Source organism: Candoia aspera, chromosome 1, assembly GCF_035149785.1.
Source record: "Candoia aspera isolate rCanAsp1 chromosome 1, rCanAsp1.hap2, whole genome shotgun sequence".
Lineage (NCBI taxonomy): Eukaryota > Metazoa > Chordata > Lepidosauria > Squamata > Boidae > Candoia > Candoia aspera.
Genome location: NC_086153.1, coordinates 169656663 through 169676777, shown reverse-complemented (window position 1 = coordinate 169676777; position 20115 = coordinate 169656663). Strand labels below are relative to the sequence as shown.

Below are 20115 nucleotides of genomic sequence, written 5' to 3'. Positions count from 1 at the left end.
TTTCAATGATAATGTCACCACACAAATTGCATAAATTTATGTTATGTTATGTTATTGTATTGTTTATTTATTTATTTATTTATAAATTTATTCACTGCCCATCTCCCCCTCATGGGGGACTCTGGGCGGTTTACAATAAAATGCAGTTAAAACTTAAAATCATTTCAGTATAACAATACAATAAAATAAGAATATAGTAAAATCTAAGTGGCAAGAGATTTTAATCAGTCCGTGAGTGTAACAGGCCCCTCAAAATCACTTAGGGCGCTAGCCATCCCCAGGTATGACTATTCCCCCTCCCATTCCAAGCCTGCTGACAAAACCAGGTCTTTAGTCGTTTTCGGAAGTCCAGGAGCGAGGGGGCCTGTCGGGCCGCTGGGGGAAGAATTGTCCTAACAAGCAGGAACCACGCTGAGACGAGGAATAAGTCTCTAGTGTTTTATTACTGCTACATTAGATAGAAAATCCTAACAAACTGAAAAAGCATGAGAAAAGCCATACAGATAAACCCCAAAAGTCAAGGTAGGTCTGTTCTGTGTCTCTTTGAATGACTGCTCAATTCCTCGCTACTACGCATGTGTTTTCCCCCCTGGATGGGGGCCCCCTCCTGCTCACCATCAGTGCTCATGACAAGAATGTTCCAAAGGGCGGGAGCTACAGCAGAGAAGGCAAGCTTCCGAGAGCCTGACAGATGAAATTCTTTTATAGATGGGGTCTGTAACAGGCCCTCCCTGCATGACCGGGTGGGGTGGGTCGATGTAATAGGGATGAGACGGTTCCTCAGATATCCTGGTCCCATGCCATGTAGGGCTTTAAAGGTAATAACCAACACCTTGAATTGGACCTGGAAGCAAACTGGGACCCAGTGCAGCTCACGCAACAAAGGTGTTACGTGTGCAAATCTTGGAACGCCCAAGATTGTCCGCGCGGCTGCATTCTGAATCAGCTGAAGCTTCCGGATACTCTTCAAGGGTAGCCCCATGTAGAGCGCATTACAGTAGTCTATCTGGGAGATGACCAGGGCATGAGTGACTGTTCGAAGGGCCTCTTGGTCCAGGATGATTATTTCATTACACAAATGATATAAATCACTGTAGAAATTGCTAGCAAAGTCTGTTGTAGGGAGGTCAAAGAAACCAAGATTTTACTCTGGGGGGGTTATATAAAAAAATGTCACAATGCTGGTTGGTTTTGGAAGGAGGAAGATTTTATATGCCAATACATATTTAAAAATATGTCCTACCTGTTTCCTGGCAGCTGATTCCATTACCCAGGCAAGTACAAAGCATGTGCTGGCTTCCCTGTGCCTGGAGCCACTGCATTCCCAGTGTATACATTGTACCACTGTCAGTTACACAATGCCCATAAGGCGCAGGCTGGGGCTGGGGCTGGGGCTGGGGCTGGTAGAGTGCAGTTCGTACATCTGTGATAGTTGCAGATGCACTTCCTGTATATATATATTTAAAAAGGCAACACAGTTTTGCAACAGTCAGCAAGAAATACTGTATACATCACTTGATTAAGATTGGTTATGATTATTTTTATCTTGTTTTTAACGGTTGTTAGCCACGTACTCATGGATTTGACATGGGCAACCATAGAATAGGATGGATAGATAGATGGACAGAATCTTGATTGTCTCCTATGAGTCACTTAATCAATCTAGTGCAGTTGAATTAATGTGGAACTTTGGAACTTCCAACATTAATAATATAAATATTGTTTTTACTATTCTGGCTGGAGCCAAAATTATCATCCAGATGGGTCTTCTCAACATCCCAGCAAAGCTGAATGCTTGCTTTTTGCTGGGAATGCAGCGATGTCTTTGATCACCTTGCTCTAAAAAGATTATCAGAGGGTAACAAAGCAGTTACCCTCGTGTTGACAAGGGCCAGTTGGCTTATCAATTCTAATCCACTACCCAGTGAAAGAGCCCAATTTTACACATTCCCTGGAAGATCCAACCTCTGCTTGCACAAAGGCGGGGAGGGTATTCAGTAACTGGTTCCATTGCCAAATTACTCTTATTGTTAGGATATATTTCAGAACATTCAACTGGAATCTGCCTTCCTGTAACTTAAATATATTAAGAAATATTCTTTACAGTAAGAAAGAGCCTTTTTCTCTGTAGTTGATTTCTGGTAAGGGAAAATTAAGCTTCAGTTAAGCTCCCATCAGTCCAAGGGACTAAATCAAGTCAAGTCCAGCAAGTAGGAAGAGACTCTGTGATGCTAGTGATTTTAGCTTTTTCTTTTCTGCTGGACTTCATTAGTTGGCAGAGGTTTTTTTAGTTTATGGTGGCTTTATAGTTGTTTTATATATTATATTGGCTTCTATTGTTTTCAGATTCTAATGCAGTATTAGCATTTTGAATTGGAATGCATGATTTTCCAAGGCAAGTAAAGAATGAATAAATACCCAGACTCATCCAGCTATACCACCTACCTATGCCTGTGGCTTGCAAAGATGAATGCCTCTCACATTTCCATTCCCCTCTGCCATTCCCTGTGCAGATGCACTGAAGCAGATTTCCTCTGTTATCCTTCTTGCTCCAGGTGTCTCCGATTCTGTAGGATGTCTTGGTGTCCTGATCATTGCATCTGTCTGTAGGAAAGGGCACACCAGAAGATCAAGCCTATGCCATTTAAACAGTCTGCACCCATTTGTGATGGTTATCCACTTGGACTAATACTGGATTTGTTAATGTAACCAACACTCTCATACAGCCTGGTCCAAAACTATCACTGGTATATTGTAACTGCTCAAATTGAAAATGGGTTTTTTAATATTTTCAGTACAGCTATGTGAGAAACAGTCCTCTTCTAATTTTGCACATAAGGAAAGACAAATCAGAGTTTTTCTTCCTTAAAACTCCCAAGCAACTTCCCAATACTAAAATGACTCAAAAGTCTGATTCCAGCCATTCCAGGGAAACTCTTGAGGGCCACAAAAAGGGTGCTGGGGTTGCAAGCAAAAATAATGGTTTACAAGCTACAATAGCTGGGTTTAGGCAGCATGCTAGGCCAAATCAAACAAACCATGTGGTGTTTTTGTGCAATGTTTGATCCCAGACATTACTGACTCTTCTGTGCCTATCAAAGCAAACTCTTCTGTGCCTCCCCATAAACTAACTCTCAAGGCCCACATACCTTTCTGCACTCCCCCAGGCAGACCTGGTGTGCAATTTTGGGGTCCTTCTGGACTCTGCTCAAACAGCAGGTGGCAGCCATGGCTAGGAGTGCCTCTGCACAAGTTCAGCTTGTGCACCAATTAAACCTGCTTCTGGATCAGAAGGCCCTACTCACTGTCACTCACACCCCTGGTTGGATTACTATAATGTGTTCTACACAGGGCTGTCTCAAAAAGCATTCAAAAACTGCAATTGGTCCAGAATACAATGGCACGGAGAGTTTTGGGCTCTTCTTGATACTCTCATGTAACACCTCTGTACAGCAAGCTGCACTGGCTTCCAGCAGGTTTCTGAGTGCAATTCAACATGCTAATTATCCCCTATATAGGTTCCGTGAGCTCTGCTCACTCCATTAGAACTCTGTTAGGCAGCCTTACCTTGCGGGACCCGGGAGTTGCACCTTCTCTGCCACACTGCCTACCCTATGGAACAGCATCTCCCTGGAGTTCTGGATGGCCCTGACTCAGCTGGCATTAAAGACCCGGCTATTCCCTCAGGCACTCAGGCCAATGGTTAAACAAGGCTGTTGACTGATTTGTTAGTTCTTGTTTGAGTGATTAGAAGTGGAGTGAGGGTTGGGGTTTTTTTTAAGACCTTGGGCATATTTCATTTTATAGTTTTGGGGTGCTTATTTCTGCAAATTGTATTGCTGTCCTTGTTCTTAATCCTGTGTTCACCACCTACAGTCACTGCTGTGAGATAGGTGGCTATATGAATTTGTTTATTTGAATAAACAAATAAAATCAATCAACCTTGAATTGAAAGGGAGAAATATGAGGACTATAATTTGTCTCCCCTGGGACGAACTGCCCCCCTCCTCCCAGAAATTCTGCCCCATTTGTTATCACATAATTCTGGGGAAAAATCACTGTGTCATCCCAAATAGTTACTCAGCTGTTGTGCTTCGACCACAAAAAACGAACATGAAGGAAATGTTTAAGAAAGATATGAAGTCAGATTGATGAAGTATGTGAGTTTGCCAGGAAATTGGTCTGCGGCTTCAGCTATATGAATGGAAATATTTTTTAAAATATTCAAAGCTGGGAACCAGCTGTTACACAATGGACTGGCATGGATTTAAACCTAGTGGGTTAATCTTCTGGATTGTTAAAAGACTTGACCAGAGTTGCAAGGAGACCTCCATTTCAGTAATTATATACTTTAGTAAAACAAAATGCAAAATAAAATAATGTAATGATAAACTTTCCAATGCAAACTTAAAAACATTTACTCTGAAGTAAGTAGCATTGTCAACGTTCTTAGTCCCTGCTAGATATATTTAGAAATTGAGTGTTAATCTGGGGACAGAAAGAAACTATTACGAACTTTGGGAAAATGAAACAGGTGAATAGAAGATCTCTGAGAGGTAAGATAAAGGAATCTACTGATGAATGCTTCAGAGTCTGATCCAAGTATTGTATGCATGATCCTAAACACTCTATTAATATTAATTAATCCTTAATTAATATTAAGAAATTGTGGTGATCAATTCTATTATTATTATTCAGAGAGAAAGTGCTGCACACAGAAATCCAATCTGCCCAAATGCAAGTCATTAGGAAATGATTGCATACCCTGTACAATGATTTTCCTGTAACAAGTAATGAATTATTTAATATGGCTGATGGATAACTCTTTAAAACCTTTGCATTCTGAATAGTCATGTTGTACTAGAGCCAAGTGTTCATTTTAGTTTCAAAGAATATGAATGATAAATATTTAGAAAAGAAATCAGAATTCCTGTTGAATTCTGGACTTCTGGACCATACTGTATACTGAATTAAAACACACTGTCTGTGTGATTCATTTGATCATGTTTTTCCTGGCAGTTGAGAACATTCCATCCCTGTATCTTTCCCATTGGACACTACCATACGTATTTTTCTCCACAAGTTTCCAGTCAGAGGAAAACACTAAATAAAAGTGTTGCCTTTTATGGTTTTAAAGTCTAATCCCAAACTGAGGATTTACTTTGTATAATCTTATTGTTTATGTTAATAAAAAGTTATTAGCCTCAATTAAAAGCTAAACAGCATCATCTCAAAATCTACCAACCAAAAGTTTTAAAAGACTAGGTGTGTCCCAAGACAGCTTAAACAAAGTTTATACTTAACCAATTATTATACTTTCAAATACTTCTTATGCGTGTCGATTATCTTGCATATAACTGGATCCTTGCTATAGTAGTTTTTATCACAAGCTAACATTTTCATATAAGAAAGAACATTTCAAAGATTCTTTTTAGGTTCTTTTATCCTTAAAATGCCAATCTTATTTGTAATGATTTAGAATTTAAGGAAATTCACCGAAGGAAAATTTCCCATTTTCTCCATTGCCGTGCAGTCACCTGCCACTCAAAAACTTCTGTGAAAAGCCAAGAGACCCACCTGAATAGTGTGGAAAAGGGAAGGGGTCTTGAGAAACAGAAGTTTCTCTAAAAAAATGGACTTGTTAATTTATGGCAACTTAACTATGGAACTAAATTTTCACACTGCCTTTCTTCCTAAGTACTCCCACACTGACCCTTCTCAATGCCTTCAAAGATAGTCTAAAAGAAATAATCAAAGCTTTCACAAATTTATCTTGGGATCCAAGCTAACTTCTTCAGGGTAACACCAAGACTTACTTTCTATCAATATCCAGTAGGTACAATTTGATAAGACTACATCAAATTGTACATCGAAACAGGTTTGTACATCAAAACACAGCTGCTGCTCGTGGATTGCCCACCAGTGAACTAACCCACAGTAAATAACTGCAGACCTGCCTGCTTGTGCCCTCAGCTCTTTATTCTGAGCAGTGCAGCTGTAAGACTTCCTGTTCATAGGTTGTTAAGATGAAATATGGCGTGCAATTGCTACTTCCAAGTTTAATGCAAACCATAATTTGTCTAAAACTAACTTTCATTATTAGTATGGCCCCAAAACAGTGGTTACATTATATGCTTATGCTTTTTTTTTTTTTTGCAACCCCAATCCCCCCATGACTGTTCTGCCAAATTCTACCCTTTCTGGTGATGTCTTTGTGCAGCTATCATGTCCCTTGTGGCTTTACAATACTGAAAAAAATGGGAAAGGCCAGCATCCTTGATTTAAGGAAACCCCTGACAGGCAACTTTTTAGCCACGCTACTTGGATGGAGGAGGCAGCAACCACCAAATCTGGGTTTTCATACTAATAATTTGCTATAGCTTTGCAGATGATGTGAACACAGACAGCCAACCAGTGTGTGCAGAACAGTCCAGACTTTGGGCCCTTCCTCATAATAGCGGGGGACATGAAGAATACCTAAGAGCCTAATTCATGCTGATGCTCTACAGCTGCTCTGCCATGAGTCCATACTTACTTCTGGAAGTGCAAGTAATCCTCCCACTGCCTTCTCCTAAGCAAGTGCAATCCACCATCATCCAGCCCTGATACGGCTTTTCCCAGACTTCTCCAACAACGTAGGATGTCCCAGCTGTATTATCATAGCACCGTTCAGCTACAGGAAATTAATTTTCAAAGGTGAAAAAGAAAGAATAACCTCACTGCACTGTTTTCTTTAGAATGTCATTAAGGGAAAACCAGACTTCTTAATTAGGGACAGAAGAAAGAAACTGCTTCTATAATTTTTGTACTTGGATAAAAAACAGCATGCAGAAATCTGATGATTTCATGAAATAGAGGTCTCTTAGTGGTTTGTAATGTTAAGAGTTGTAGAGATCTTTTATTTTATGCTCCTTTTGACTGTGCACAAACACACACACATACATACTGTATATAAAGTTTTATATTTGGAAACAATTTGGAGAATTTTCTGTTATGTCAATAAAGCACATCAAACTTTGGGGCAGGAATCTCATAACCAAGTATGTCTTCCATGTCAAAAATTCTGAACACTAGATAGCAGGGACCAGATTCAGCCAAGCATCTTCTCCATGACATACTTGTTTTCTAAGTGAAGTTATTTGTTTATTGTCTAGAGGGATATTCAGAAGCACCATCTGCAGTTCAAAAGTCCAGGTAGAGATGGATCATTTCAATATATAGACTGCAGGCTAGTGATATTAGAACTTACTTAAAGAAACAGGGGTTTTTTTGAAGTTGTATATGTGTTTTGTGTATTTATACACATCAACTGAGAGAGCAAATAAAAAAGCATGTTATCACAAAAAGTCAAAAGTCTGCTTCAAGACACTATCATAAACCGCTCTATTTGCAACTGAAACACCTAGCACTTTTGATCTCCGAAATACATAAAACAAAACTAATACATACCAACTGGTTTGCAAGTCCATTCACCCTTCCCACTGCCAAGACAGACACATTCTAACATGTAGCCTCCTGTCTCGTGAGGCCTGCGCCAGGTATCACCAATTTTGTATGACTGGCCACCTTCATGACAGCGATCTGAAAAACGGAGTATATAGGAAGCTGTTTTTTACCAAATTATATCCTTAATGCATCCACTTCAATATTTCCTATTGGTTCAGCAATTGTCTAAAATTGCCGCAGTTATGCTACTGAGACCCCTTTAAGCAGTGATTGAATTGGGGACCTGCTGTATAAAAATCTTATGTCTCCCACTGAAGTGATCTCAGCATTGTGCAGCACCTGACTAATTTGGCCTGATCTTGGAAGCTAAGCAGGGTTGGGCCTGGTTAGTATTTGAATAGGAGACCAAGAAAACTACACGACAGAGTCCATGACATAGAGCACCTTTGCTTTAGCTCTGGACTGCAGTGTTTTCTTTTCCACGGTGGAAGATGATGAAGCACTAGCTTCCTTTATCCAGTTCAGCATTCGGCATTTCTTCATAATGCTGTCAGCTATGAAAAGTAGCTGGCTTCCTAATATTTCCAATACGAAAGTCTCTTCCCAGCACCAGAGCTGGGCTCTTTCCAACACAATGGAAATAAGTATAACTTAATACATAAAAATGTCTAATAACTGTAACGTGGCACCTTTGTGTCATATCAGAAGTCCACATTGTTGTTGAAAACATTTCGCTTCCCTCATAGTTGTATAGTCCAGCTGTTGAGCTGCATTTCCCTTCATCCCTCATATTAACAAGGGCTGCTAGGAATTGGGGTTGGATATCTGGAGTCATCTACAGAACAGTTCATCCTTACTTTACAATTAAGTCAAAGATCTGAAATGTGGTACAGTAATGAAAAATATTTTTTCAAGATAAATATTCAATGTAAAAAAGAACAAGGAGCAGCCCCACAAAGGCAACGGCAGCTGCATAGACACAGGCTCCACTTTATGTATATCAGGGCAGAGAACTGAAGCCAGCCTCATTGGGCTGGATGGTAAGGGATGAGGTCTGGAGGGGGGAAGCCTTGCACCTCCTTGGATCCCTGTTTATTTCAGCCTTCCTCCACACTCCCTTTTTCTTCATGCAGGAGAAAATATGAGATATCATCTACACACTTATTCATAAAGTTGACATACTACAAATGCCAGTGGTCTCTTTTCACACAGTTATTGTAACAATACATAATGCTACCTGGTTATATATTCTAGCAAAGAGGAAAAGAATTAGAGAATAGCTTGTGCTTCTCTAAGTGTTCATAGGTTGATGATCTTGACTGCTCTATGAACGTTGCCACTGAGAAATTCCTTATAATCATGCTGTACCTACCTCTTGTTACTGCGAAAACCACTAACTCCTGTGATGCTCCAGCAACATGAGTAAATGGCTTAGCACAGGCATCAACATTTATCTTAGAGGACATCATCTAAGCATCTCAGTAAAGGATCTAATACATACTTGCAATAGTGCAGCTGATTCTACCACGGCCAGCCCCAATACAAGTACAGTCCCAGATCATGGAATCCTTTGGACGTTCATAGGTTTCCCCTACACGATAAGTATTCCTAGTGTGTTTGTCAAAACAGGTTTCTTCCGCTGTGTAGGAAGGAAAGAAAGAATCACCGCAGAGAAATCTACAGCTTGCAGCTTCTAACCTCTCAGCCCTACCTCATTCATATAGGCATACACAAAAAATTAACATGGCATTGACTTTGATTGTTATGGTGGTGACAAGCAGAAGGCTCTTTGGATGCCAATGGTGAAGCTGCTCAGAAGGCCTAGACCATAAAGAATAGGAGAGGCACTTGGACCAATGAAAGCAGAAGAAAGAAGGCAGAAAAATCAACATTATCAGTAGAAGTAAGGGAGATTCCAGGGAATTGGTTTGGAACGCTGTATGAAAGTAAGTTTTTTTAAGAAGAGTAGAGAAGAACAGTAAAGAAAGATGCATTTGACCAAGAGATACAGAACAGAGGTGAGGAAATCCAAAGTTCAGATATGTGTATTTGAATTAATCAGTCAAATATTTAGTCCCTCACTAGATTAGATCACAGGGGTAAGTAAATGACTTGGGACCTAATTACCCAAAGGATTGTCACACAAGTCTTCTTGATGTGAAACTGGAGGGATCTGTGATCATCCTACAGTCATGGTTAAACAACTTCCCAATGAGGTATGCTAATTTACCCACCTACAGGGAAAGAGATCCATTGAGACACTTTTGAGACAAAAATCCAATCTAAGGGATTTTTCAGATAACTGGGAGGGTATTCTTGCCCAAGTTCTAGTCACTTTATGGAACAGAGAGACAAGCTAGGCCGTCTATAAAATTGTTCCCAAATACTCTTCATCACCATGGGACTCACAGGGTCTATGGATGATGAAGCAGGTCTGATGACAGCACATTTTGCCAGAGCACATTATCAAGAGGACAAGATAGCTGAACCATGTGGAAATGAAGGAACAAAAAGTATTTTCTTTGCTGCTGCCACTGCAAGCTCAGGTAGCCAGCCATCGGGAAAGCTATTTTTTGTGATTCAAGACCATATTAGAACCTATAGAGATATGGTGTGATATATTTGCAAGGTAGGTTAGAGATAACATTGCTTATTGCTGGGCAGGTCTGTTGTCTGATGCTCTGACTGATCTAGTTCTGTGGGATTAGTCTCAGCCTTTAAAATCTGAGTATGTCAACGGGATGTTAGAAGCTATGCACCCACTTGCACATCCTTTTCAGACCTTCCCATTATGGCTCATTCATTGGAGTTGGATTGCCTAGATGAATCCAGTAAATATATTTTTACAGGAGAAGCAGTAGATACCAGATACGTTAAAGAAGGTGATAGTATGGCTTCAAGAAACCCACATTAGACTTTGAGTTCTTAACAGCAATCAATCAGCTGCTAATGTCCCCTTAGGGAACTGCTTGTGCAGATGATGTGATACAGCTCAGACATTCCTGGAAGAAACAGACTCTCTGGACCTATTCCAGTCTGGGCGCAAGCCTGGATGTGATCATAACAAACTCGGTCTCCCTAATGAGTCAGCCATGAGGATTGGGAATTCAGGGCATGATGCTACAGTGACTCAGCTCCTGCTGACAAGATTGACAGGATCCAAGGCAGGGGCTCGAAGCAGGCAAGACGGTGGTTGCGATGTCATGATCAAAGACCCACCCTTTATTCATGTGTGCAGTATGAACACATGAATACATACAAAAGGGTAAGGCTTGGATTTCAATTCTACAATTGCCATCTTACATGTTTTGACACACATAACCTCAGGCAGCACTATGCAAGGTTGTATTCAGATTATAGTATTATACTGTATGTCAGTTGCAGGACAATTAAGTACTGAGGTGCAATTCTGCTTAATGCTATGAGAGAGAGATCCATTAGGAGTAAAGTTCTCTGTAAATGACACCCATCTCAAATATTCTATTACCTGAATCAGGGGAAGTTTGACCAGCAACTGAAGGCAGTGGCAGGCTGCATGAGGGTCAGTAAAGAGAAGAAGAATCCCAACAAGACAAAGTCACCATGAATAGGCAGCACCTTGGGTCAGTAAGTAGGGAGGCTGTCTATTCTGAATGGGACTGCACCCTCGCTGAAAGAGCAGGTGAGCACCCTGAGGTTGATTCTGTACCCTTATTTGTCAGTGGATGCACACATGGCCTCTGATAAGGAGCACCTTTTTCCAAACTTGTCTGCTTTGCTCCCTGTAGCTATTTTGGGACAGACTAGTTGTAGCTCTATGAACCAGTAACCTCGTGGCTGAAGCACTGCAATGGACTTGATAGGAGACTGCTTCTGAGGCTGGCAGGGAACTTACCATTAAAGTGGAATGCCATGGCTAGGTTCCTCAAAGGCACAAGTTAGCATGAATATATTACATCTATTTTGAAGGCTTCCTGTTATCATGATGTTTGTGTGGTGGCATGCAAAATGCTTGTAATCTCCATTGGTTATCTTATTCTGTAATTGTATACAGCTTTATTATTTTTATCTTATTGCACCTCCATGTTGGTATTACTTTTTTTAACAAGGGGGCATTAAAGTTTATGAATTGTTAATACGTGTTCTTTTTTCCTTTGCTTCACAACATTCTCCGTAGTGAACCTGACCTGCCAGCTTTTATTGGTGCACTGTTTTCTCCAAAGTCCTATCTTATGTGGGGGTGTCCTTCCATAAACAGTTACCTTGTACAGCATTAGTGCTCTGACTTTTTTCTGACAGGGCCAAGTCACACCCTTTCCAGAAGCCAAACAGCAGAGCACAAAGGGCCAATGAGTCCTCTTCAGAGGTAGACAGCCTCTGAATTTGAAGGTTCCTTTTAAAGTCATGTAAAGCAAGAAGGAGTAAAGTCCAGGAACAAAGCTTTCTTGAGAGACAGTTTGCCTATTGCTATGTATCTGTAATGGGTGGAAGGAATGACCGTGAGGAGCAGGAAGAAGAGCCGCTACTAAGGCAACAGTCAGATAAAAGAAACCTGAGTCTGGGTTTCTCAGACAAGACTCTCCCTAGTTCCCAAGAAGATAAAGGGAGGGAGAGGGGAAGCACATTCAGACTTGCAAGATGCTGTTACTATAACCTTAAAACGTTATAGTATAAAAGTAGTATTAGCCTGCATGATTTTGGTTTCCTAGTCTGGTCTACTTGAAGAGCTGACAATATCTGTCTCTGCAATGCATAAGGACATGTCAAGCAATTCAAGTCTCATTGAGTTCATGTTATAACAAGCGGGCTGGAGAAGCTCCATACAAATTATCTGTGGGTCACAGAATATGCCCCATTATCTTCTACAATACCTGGAACCACAAAGGCTTATTGATTGTTAATCCATGTGAGCAGTTCTTGAGCCTAATTAGTATGAAAACTGTACAGTAGGAACGATCTGTTGCATAAAACAGTGCAATGTTTGTCCAGGATACTTCCAATCTTCAGTAGACAAGAACAACAGTCAGAAATTGAAATTGAGTTGGAGAGACTGAACTGTACAAATACATTAACAGTAACCTATCTCACAAGAAGGGGAAAGGTTAAATGTGGATGCTGCCTTTTCCAAGACCTAAAAGACAGGATAATTCCATACATGTAAATATCTACTTTTAGGGGGGGAAAAACAGGTTATTGTGCCAGAAGATTGTAACAAGATGCCTCCAACTTACGCTCAGGCTTGCTTTCACAGCTGAATCCTCGGCTGCCCCCGTAGCAAGTACAGACTAGAGTGTTCCCCAAGTAAATGCGCTCCCACTGCTGGTTTATCTGATAATGTTGTCCATTGTCATAGCATCCGGCTGAGAAAGAAACAGCACTGTTTAATTACATCCCATCATCCAGACCCAGGATGGTTCTCCTGGTAAGGAGAAAGCATGTGGAGGAGAGAGGCAGTGTCAGCCCACACATGCATGGAATAGACATTAACTCCAGGCCCTACATTCCTTCTACATCTTGAAACCTCTGTGAAATGAGGCTTTAGATGCAGGCAAATCAAGACTGGACTTAAATTCAAAACAGTTCCATCCCTTTTTTTTTTAACCGTGTTTTAAATGTACAGAATTAAACCACTAGAGGTTTCACATTCTGGAGCAACATGTTAACAGCTGGAAAAGATTGCTCAACTGGGAGGCTTAATCCAATGTTTCATGCAAGTCTATGGAAAGACCCCAAAAGATCTGAAAGAAACTTTGGCTCTCTTCCTAAGCAGGCTTATCCTTGCCAAGTGGTACTGGTCTCTATTTTTTATTTCCAAGCATTTTTCCCAACTTACATTTACAGTCTTATCATTTCCTGAGATGATCTTTTTAATGGAAAATCATACTTCCTGAACAACTTTAAAAAGTGTTATTCCAGCATCACTTTTCTCAATTCACATACAGGCAGATTTTAAAATGAAATCGGCCTGTAATGTATGTTCTATACTTTTAAAAATGAATTCAAACATCCTAATTTTAAAATAGGTTTTCTATACCAAAAAAACAGCATGGAGGGTTTTTTCCCCTTTTACTTTCAAGACAATCATTATAACAATATTCAAGTTATTGCCATTTGCTATCTACTAAACAACACAAACAGAAGGATAAACTTTCTGAATCTAATTATCTAAGTGTAGGGTTGTGCAAATCCTTTGAAAGAGGTGCTCTGGGATGCTCAGGAGCACCTACCAAGCACATTTTTCTGAACTGTTAAAGCAGCTGCGTCTTTTTCCGGGCTCATGCGGCTGCTTCTGAGACTGGCTATCTCTGCATGTGTGTGCTTCACAGTTCAGCAATCTTAACGCCGTAGCAGGCTCTAGTCTTTCAATAAGTGATTTTGCTTAGAGTCCTCCCATAAGAAAAGAGAACAAAAAGAAGTCCGTCCATTTTACATGATCTCATTTGTCTCATTAGCAGGGATAACTGCAGTGAAAAAAAATGCAGTGCTAATTACACTCTTCTTGAGAAATGTCTGGATTTCAAATGAGAAAAATTAATTTACCCCAAACCAGCCAAACATGTGTTTGAGAGAGAGACAGGACAGGACAGGACAGGACAGGACAGGACTCCCCTTTATCTGTAATGGAGAACACAGCAGACCAGGGAGCCTCTCTTTCAGGGGCTCTGTGCGTATGCAGCTAAGGTTTCCCCAACAGCAGGCCCTGAAATACGGAATTTAACCACCAAGGTCCACCTCTGACTGGATTAAAAACCAAAACCAAAAACTTTGTTCTCCCAACATCTTCACACTTAATTTGCCTAAACTGGTGAAGTATTTTTCTTCCCACTGGAGTCAATGAGAAAAATAACAAAAATTAAGAATTTCCACCCCAGTCAGAGCAAACTGGCCATGTTTGGGAAGGGGCAAATCCTCCACCAGGCCTCCCTAAGAGTACTATGCCCAATCTAATCAGCAGGCATTCAGTATTCAGACATAATTATCTTTGGGTACAATGCAATTTATACTCTAGCCACAAACCTTCACCGTTAATTAGGCCTCTGAGTCTCAAGGGAAACCCAGGCTTGACTTCCATGGCAGAAAAACTGGGTATAAATGCAATAACCCCTCCCAACAATGTGACTCAATTCAATTAATCTTACAAATTCTCTGAAAAAGCTGTTTCATGATTTAACAGTTTTGTGCGCCTGGAAATGTTCTAGCTGCCTCTTTACAGCCAGAGTGTCCTCACATCCAAAAGCCTATGATGGATTATCAAGATGCAACCATAGATACATTGCAAAGCTAACTGGAGAGATGAGGTCACAAGGGACATAAATTTGGCATATTTAAGCAGGGTTAAAAGGTTCTCCTAAATTGCTGTAAGGCTCAGTTAAGGAATGCAGTTAAACAGACACACATCCCTAAACTCAAAAATACTTCCTCCGTTTTGTTTTCTGCAAAATTCCTTCTTCTTCTCTTAATCTGATGATTTCATTTATTAGACGTGGGTGGACTCAGGAAAGATCATTCATGTGGGAAAAATCTATCCCCCCCCCACTCCACAACCAACCAAAGTTGCAACTTTCCTTATGCTCCTGAAGTTTGATTTTGATGAAAATCAAAGCGTCCGTGATCTGACCGTCTCCCCTCTTCTGCAAAGCCGTCGTTGCCCATCCCAGAAATACTCACGTTTGTTCTGGCCGACCGGCAGAGAGGGCTGGACGATACGCTGTGCTTGCCTTTTGCTTTTTTGCGCGCCGGGTTGGGAACCCCAGACCGCTGCCCCGAAACAAAGGGTCAACACCAAGAGAAGCGGTCGCCTCAATGGGCTGCCGGGCATCTTGGATAGCTATCGGGAAAATAAACGGGTCGTGTTTGAAACCGGAGGCAAACCAATTTTATCGGATCGGTAAAGCGGGATGAAGGAAAACTTGCAAATTCCCTTACCGCCTTTCAGCCTTTGCTCCTCCTGTCTGGTGCAAACCTTACAGGCTGCGAGAAGGGCAGATCGCTGGGTCACATTGGGTTTATATAGAGTTCCTAGCCGCAGAGACCCCCGCGAGGCACTACAGGAGAGAGGAGGAGGAGGGAGGAGGAGGGCCTCGCCGGGGACACCCCTTTCGGACGGCAACGCCTTTCCAATTGGCCCAGGCGGCGGGATAGCGTCACGGCCCGGGGAGTTGCATTCCAGAGAGAACAAAGATCCCGCTTCCGAAGGCTTTGAATGGGGCCAAATTCTGACGGGATCTGGGAAGTGAAAGCAGGTCTGCTGCCTCGCTTACTGCAAGTTAACGAATGCCCTCCAGCCGATCACATTTGGACCCCGGGATATCAGCAGGTCACCGAAGCCTTCAGGGTGTCGCGAAAAGGCTCTGAGTTTAGCGCTCCTTTGCAGTATCTAAACATAGTTACGTCCCAGTGAGGAAAGGAACTATACGGGAACTATAACTTCTCTCTGAAATCTGCAGTTAAATCTTATACACGTGCACTTAGGTGTAATGATCATGAATATGAATATGAATATGAATATGACCGATGGCTTTAATTTTTGTTGTTTATTCGTTCAGTCGCTTCCGACTCTTCGTGACTTCATGGACCAGCCCACGCCAGAGCTTCCTGTCGGTCGTCAACACCCCCAGCTTCCCCAGGGACGAGTCCGTCACCTCTAGAATATCATCCATCCACCTTGCCCTTGGTCAGCCCCTCTTCCTTTTGCCCTCCACTCGCCCTAGCATCAGCATCTTCTCCAGGGTGTCCTGTCTTCTCATTATGTGGCCAAAGTATTTCAGTTTTGCCTTTAATATCAGTCCCTCAAGTGAGCAGTCTGGCTTAATTTCCTGGAGGATGGACTGGTTTGATCTTCTTGCAGTCCAAGGCACTCTCAGAATTTTCCTCCAACACCACAGTTCCAAAGGATCTATCTTCCTTCTCTCAGCCTTCCTTATGGTCCAGCTCTCGCAGCCATATGTTACTACGGGGAACACCATTGCTTTAACTATGCGGGCCTTTGTTGTCAGTGTGATGTCTCTGCTCTTAACTATTTTATCGAGATTTGTCATTGCTCTTCTCCCAAGGATTAAGCGTCTTCTGATTTCCTGACTGAAGTCAGCATCTGCAGTAATCTTCGCACCTAGAAATACAAAGTCTTTCACTGCTTCTACATTTTCTTCCTCTATTTGCCAGTTATCAATCAAGCTGGTTGCCATAATCTTGGTTTTTTTGAGGTTAAGCTGCAAGCCAGCTTTTGCACTTTCTTCTTTCACCTTCATCATAAGGCTCTCAGTTCCTCTTCACTTTCAGCCATCAAAGTGGTATCATCTGCATATCTGAGATTGCTAATGTTTCTTCCAGCAATTTTAACTCCAGCCTTGGATTCCTCAAGCCCAGCATGTCGCATGATGTGTTCTGCATACAAGTTGAATAGGTAGGGTGAGAGTATACAGCCCTGCCGTACTCCTTTCCCAATCTTAAATCAGTCCGTTGTTCCGTGGTCTGTTCTTACTGTTGCTACTTGGTCGTTATACAGATTCTTCAGGAGGCATACAAGATGACTTGGTATCCCCATACCGCTAAGAACTTGGCACAATTTGTAATGTCCACACAGTCAAAGGCTTTAGAATAGTCAATAAAACAGAAATAGATGTTTTTCTGAAACTCCCTGGCTTTTTCCATGATCCAGCGGATATTGGCAATTTGGTCCCTAGTTCCTCTGCCTTTTCTAAACCCAGCTTGTACATCTGGCAATTCTCGCTCCATGAATTGCTGAAGTCTCCCTTGCAGGATCTTGAGCATTACCTTACTGGCATGTGAAATGAGTGCCACTGTTCGATAGTTTGAACATTCTTTAGTGTTTCCCTTTTTTGGTATGGGGATATAAGTTGATTTTTTCCAGTCTGATGGCCATTCCTGTGTTTTCCAAATTTGCTGGCATATAGCATGCATTACCTTGACAGCATCATCTTGCAAGATTTTGAACAGTTCAGCTGGGATGCCGTCATCTCCTGCTGCCTTGTTATTAGCAATGCTTCTTAAGGCCCATTCAACCTCACTCTTCAGGATGTCTGGCTCTAGCTCACTGACCACACTGTCAAAGCTATCCCCGATATTGTTATCCTTCCTATACAGGTCTTCTGTATATTCTTGCCACCTCTTCTTGATCTCTTCTTCTTCTGTTAGGTCCTTGCCATCTTTGTTTTTGATCATACCCATTTTGGCCTGGAATTTACCTCCAATGTTTCTAATTTTCTGGAAGAGGTCTCTTGTCCTTCCTATTCTATTGTCTTCTTCCACCTCCGCACATTGCTTGTTTAAAAATAATTCCTTATCTCTTCTAGCTAACCTCTGGAATTTTGCATTTAATTGGGCATATCTCCCCCTCTCACTGTTGCCTTTTGCTTTCCTTCTTTCTTGGGCTACTTCTAGTGTCTCAGCAGACAGCCATTTTGCCTTCTTGGTTTTCTCTTTCTTTGGGATGTATTTTGTTGCCACCTCTTGAACAATGTTGCGGACTTCTGTCCATAGTTCTTCCGGGACCCTATCTACTAAGTCCAGTCCCTTAAATCGATTCTTCACCTCCACTGCATATTCCTTAGGAATATTAGTGAGCTCATATCTAGCTGATCTGTGGGTCTTCCCTAATCTCTTTAGTCTGATCCTAAATGGTGCAATAAGAAGTTCGTGATCTGAACTACAGTCAGCTCCAGGTCTTGTTTTTACCAACTGTATAGATGTCCGCCACCTTTGGCTGCAAAGGATGTAGTCAATCTGATTTCGGTGTTGTCCATCTGGTGAAGTCCATGTATAAAGCCGTCTCTTAGGTTGTTGGAAGAGAGTGTTTGTTATGCAGAGTGAGTTGTTTTGGCAAAATTCTATCAGCCTATGTCCTGCTTCGTTTTGTTCTCCCAGGCCATGCTTACCTGTAATTCCAGGTGTCATTTGACTGCCCACCTTAGCATTCCAGTCTCCTGTGATGAAAATAACATCTCTTTTAGGCGTGTTGTCCAGTAGGTGCTGCAGATCCTCATAGAACTGCTCTACTTCAGCTTCTTCAGCATCTGTGGTTGGGGCGTATATTTGGATCACTGTGATGTTAGATGGCTTGCCCTGAATTCAAATTGAGATCATTCTATCGTTTTTGGATTGTATCCAAGCACTGCTTTAGCCACTTTACTGTTAATTATGAAGGCTACTCCATTTCTTCTGTGGTCCTCTTGTCCACAGTAGTAGATCTGGTGGTCATTTGATATGAAGTGGCCCATTCCAGTCCATTTCAGTTCACTGACACCCAAAATGTCTATCTTTAATCTTGACATCTCACCAATAACCACATCCAATTTGCCCTGGCTCATAGATCTTACATTCCAGGTTCCAATGGTGTGTTGATCCTTAGAACATTGGATTTGCCGTTCACCACCAGCACCATCAGCTGCTAGCCTTCCTTTCGGCTTTGAGCTAGCTAGTCATCACGTCTGGGGCTAGTTGAACTCATCCTCTGTTCCTCCCCAGTGGCATCTTCCAACCTGGGTGTCTCATCTTCCGATGGTATACCGACATATCTCTGGTTGTACTGATCCATTTAGTTTTCACGGCAAGAATACTGGGGTGGGTTGCCATTACCTTCCCAAGGGATCGCATTTAGTCTGACCTCTCTGTCATGACCTTCCTGTCTTGGGTGGCCCTTCACAGTTTAGCTCATGGCATCATTGAGGTGCTCAAGCTCCAGCACCATGACAAGGTAACGATCCTTTGCTGAAGATGGCTTTAATAGGCTTAGTTTAAAGGGTATCCTGTCGTCTCATTATGTGGCCAAAGTTTTGCCTTTAATATCATTCCTTCAAGTGAGCAGTCTGGCTTTATTTCCTGGTTTGATCTTGCAGTCCAAGGCACTCTCAGAATTTTCCTCCAACACCACAGTTCCAAAGCATCTATCTTCCTTCTCTCAGCCTTCCTTATGGTCCAGCTCTCGCAGCCATATGTCACTACGGGGAACACCATTGCTTTAACTATGCGCACCTTTGTTGTCAGTGTGATGTCTCTGCTCTTAACTATTTTATTGAGATTTGTCATGACTCTCCTCCCAAGAATTAAACCGCTTCTGATTTCCTGACTGCAGTCAGCATCTGCAGTAATCTTTGCGCCTAAAAATACAAAGTCTGTCACTGCCTCTACGTTTTCTCCCTCTATTTGCCAGTTATCAATCAAGCTGGTTGATGCTACAGAGAGTGGAAGGCAAAAGGAAGAGAGGCTGACCAGGGCAAGATGGAGGGATGATACTCTGGTTATGGGTGATGGTGAGAATGGAGAATGTCTTTGCTTCTGTTTTGCATCCGTTTTCCTTCTACAGGTAGTCCTTGCTTATCGACTGCCCTGTTTAAACTTATGACCAGTCCTCACACTTACGACCATCACAGCGCCCCCCCATGGTCACATGATCGACATTCGGGCACTTCACAACTAGTGGGCACTTACAACCATTGCAATGTCACACAGTCATGTGATCACCATTTATGTGCTTTACAGTTGGATTCCACCAAGCAAAATCAATGGGGAAGCCAGCAGTGAAGTCACAAGTCGCAGAAACATGATGTTTTGCTTAACGACTGCAGTTGATTTGCTTAGTGACTGCAGCAGGAATGATGTCAAGTCTAGCGTGGTCATGTGATGTTTCACTTAATGACTGTGTCGCTTAGTGATGGAGTCACCAGTCCCAAT

At 41.9% G+C, this 20115-nt stretch overlaps 1 protein-coding gene across 5 annotated transcripts in view; it reads right to left on the bottom strand.

Annotated features, from left to right (window-relative positions):
* The window catches only part of FN1 (fibronectin 1), an 87332-nt gene extending 71861 nt beyond the window's left edge, over positions 1–15471 (bottom strand). For all 5 annotated transcript variants that reach the window (XM_063317903.1, XM_063317905.1, XM_063317906.1 and 2 more), the window contains exons 1-8: positions 15352–15471; positions 15094–15253; positions 12657–12785; positions 8948–9085; positions 7450–7581; positions 6536–6673; positions 2446–2604; positions 1244–1447 (exon numbers count right to left, since the gene is read on the bottom strand). In XM_063317903.1, coding sequence (XP_063173973.1) covers positions 1244–1447; positions 2446–2604; positions 6536–6673; positions 7450–7581; positions 8948–9085; positions 12657–12785; positions 15094–15244 — 1051 coding nt within the window. In that variant the 5' untranslated portion in view covers positions 15245–15253; positions 15352–15471. The remainder of the gene's footprint in view (positions 1–1243; positions 1448–2445; positions 2605–6535; positions 6674–7449; positions 7582–8947; positions 9086–12656; positions 12786–15093; positions 15254–15351) is intronic.
* Between the last annotated feature and the right edge of the window lie 4644 nt (positions 15472–20115).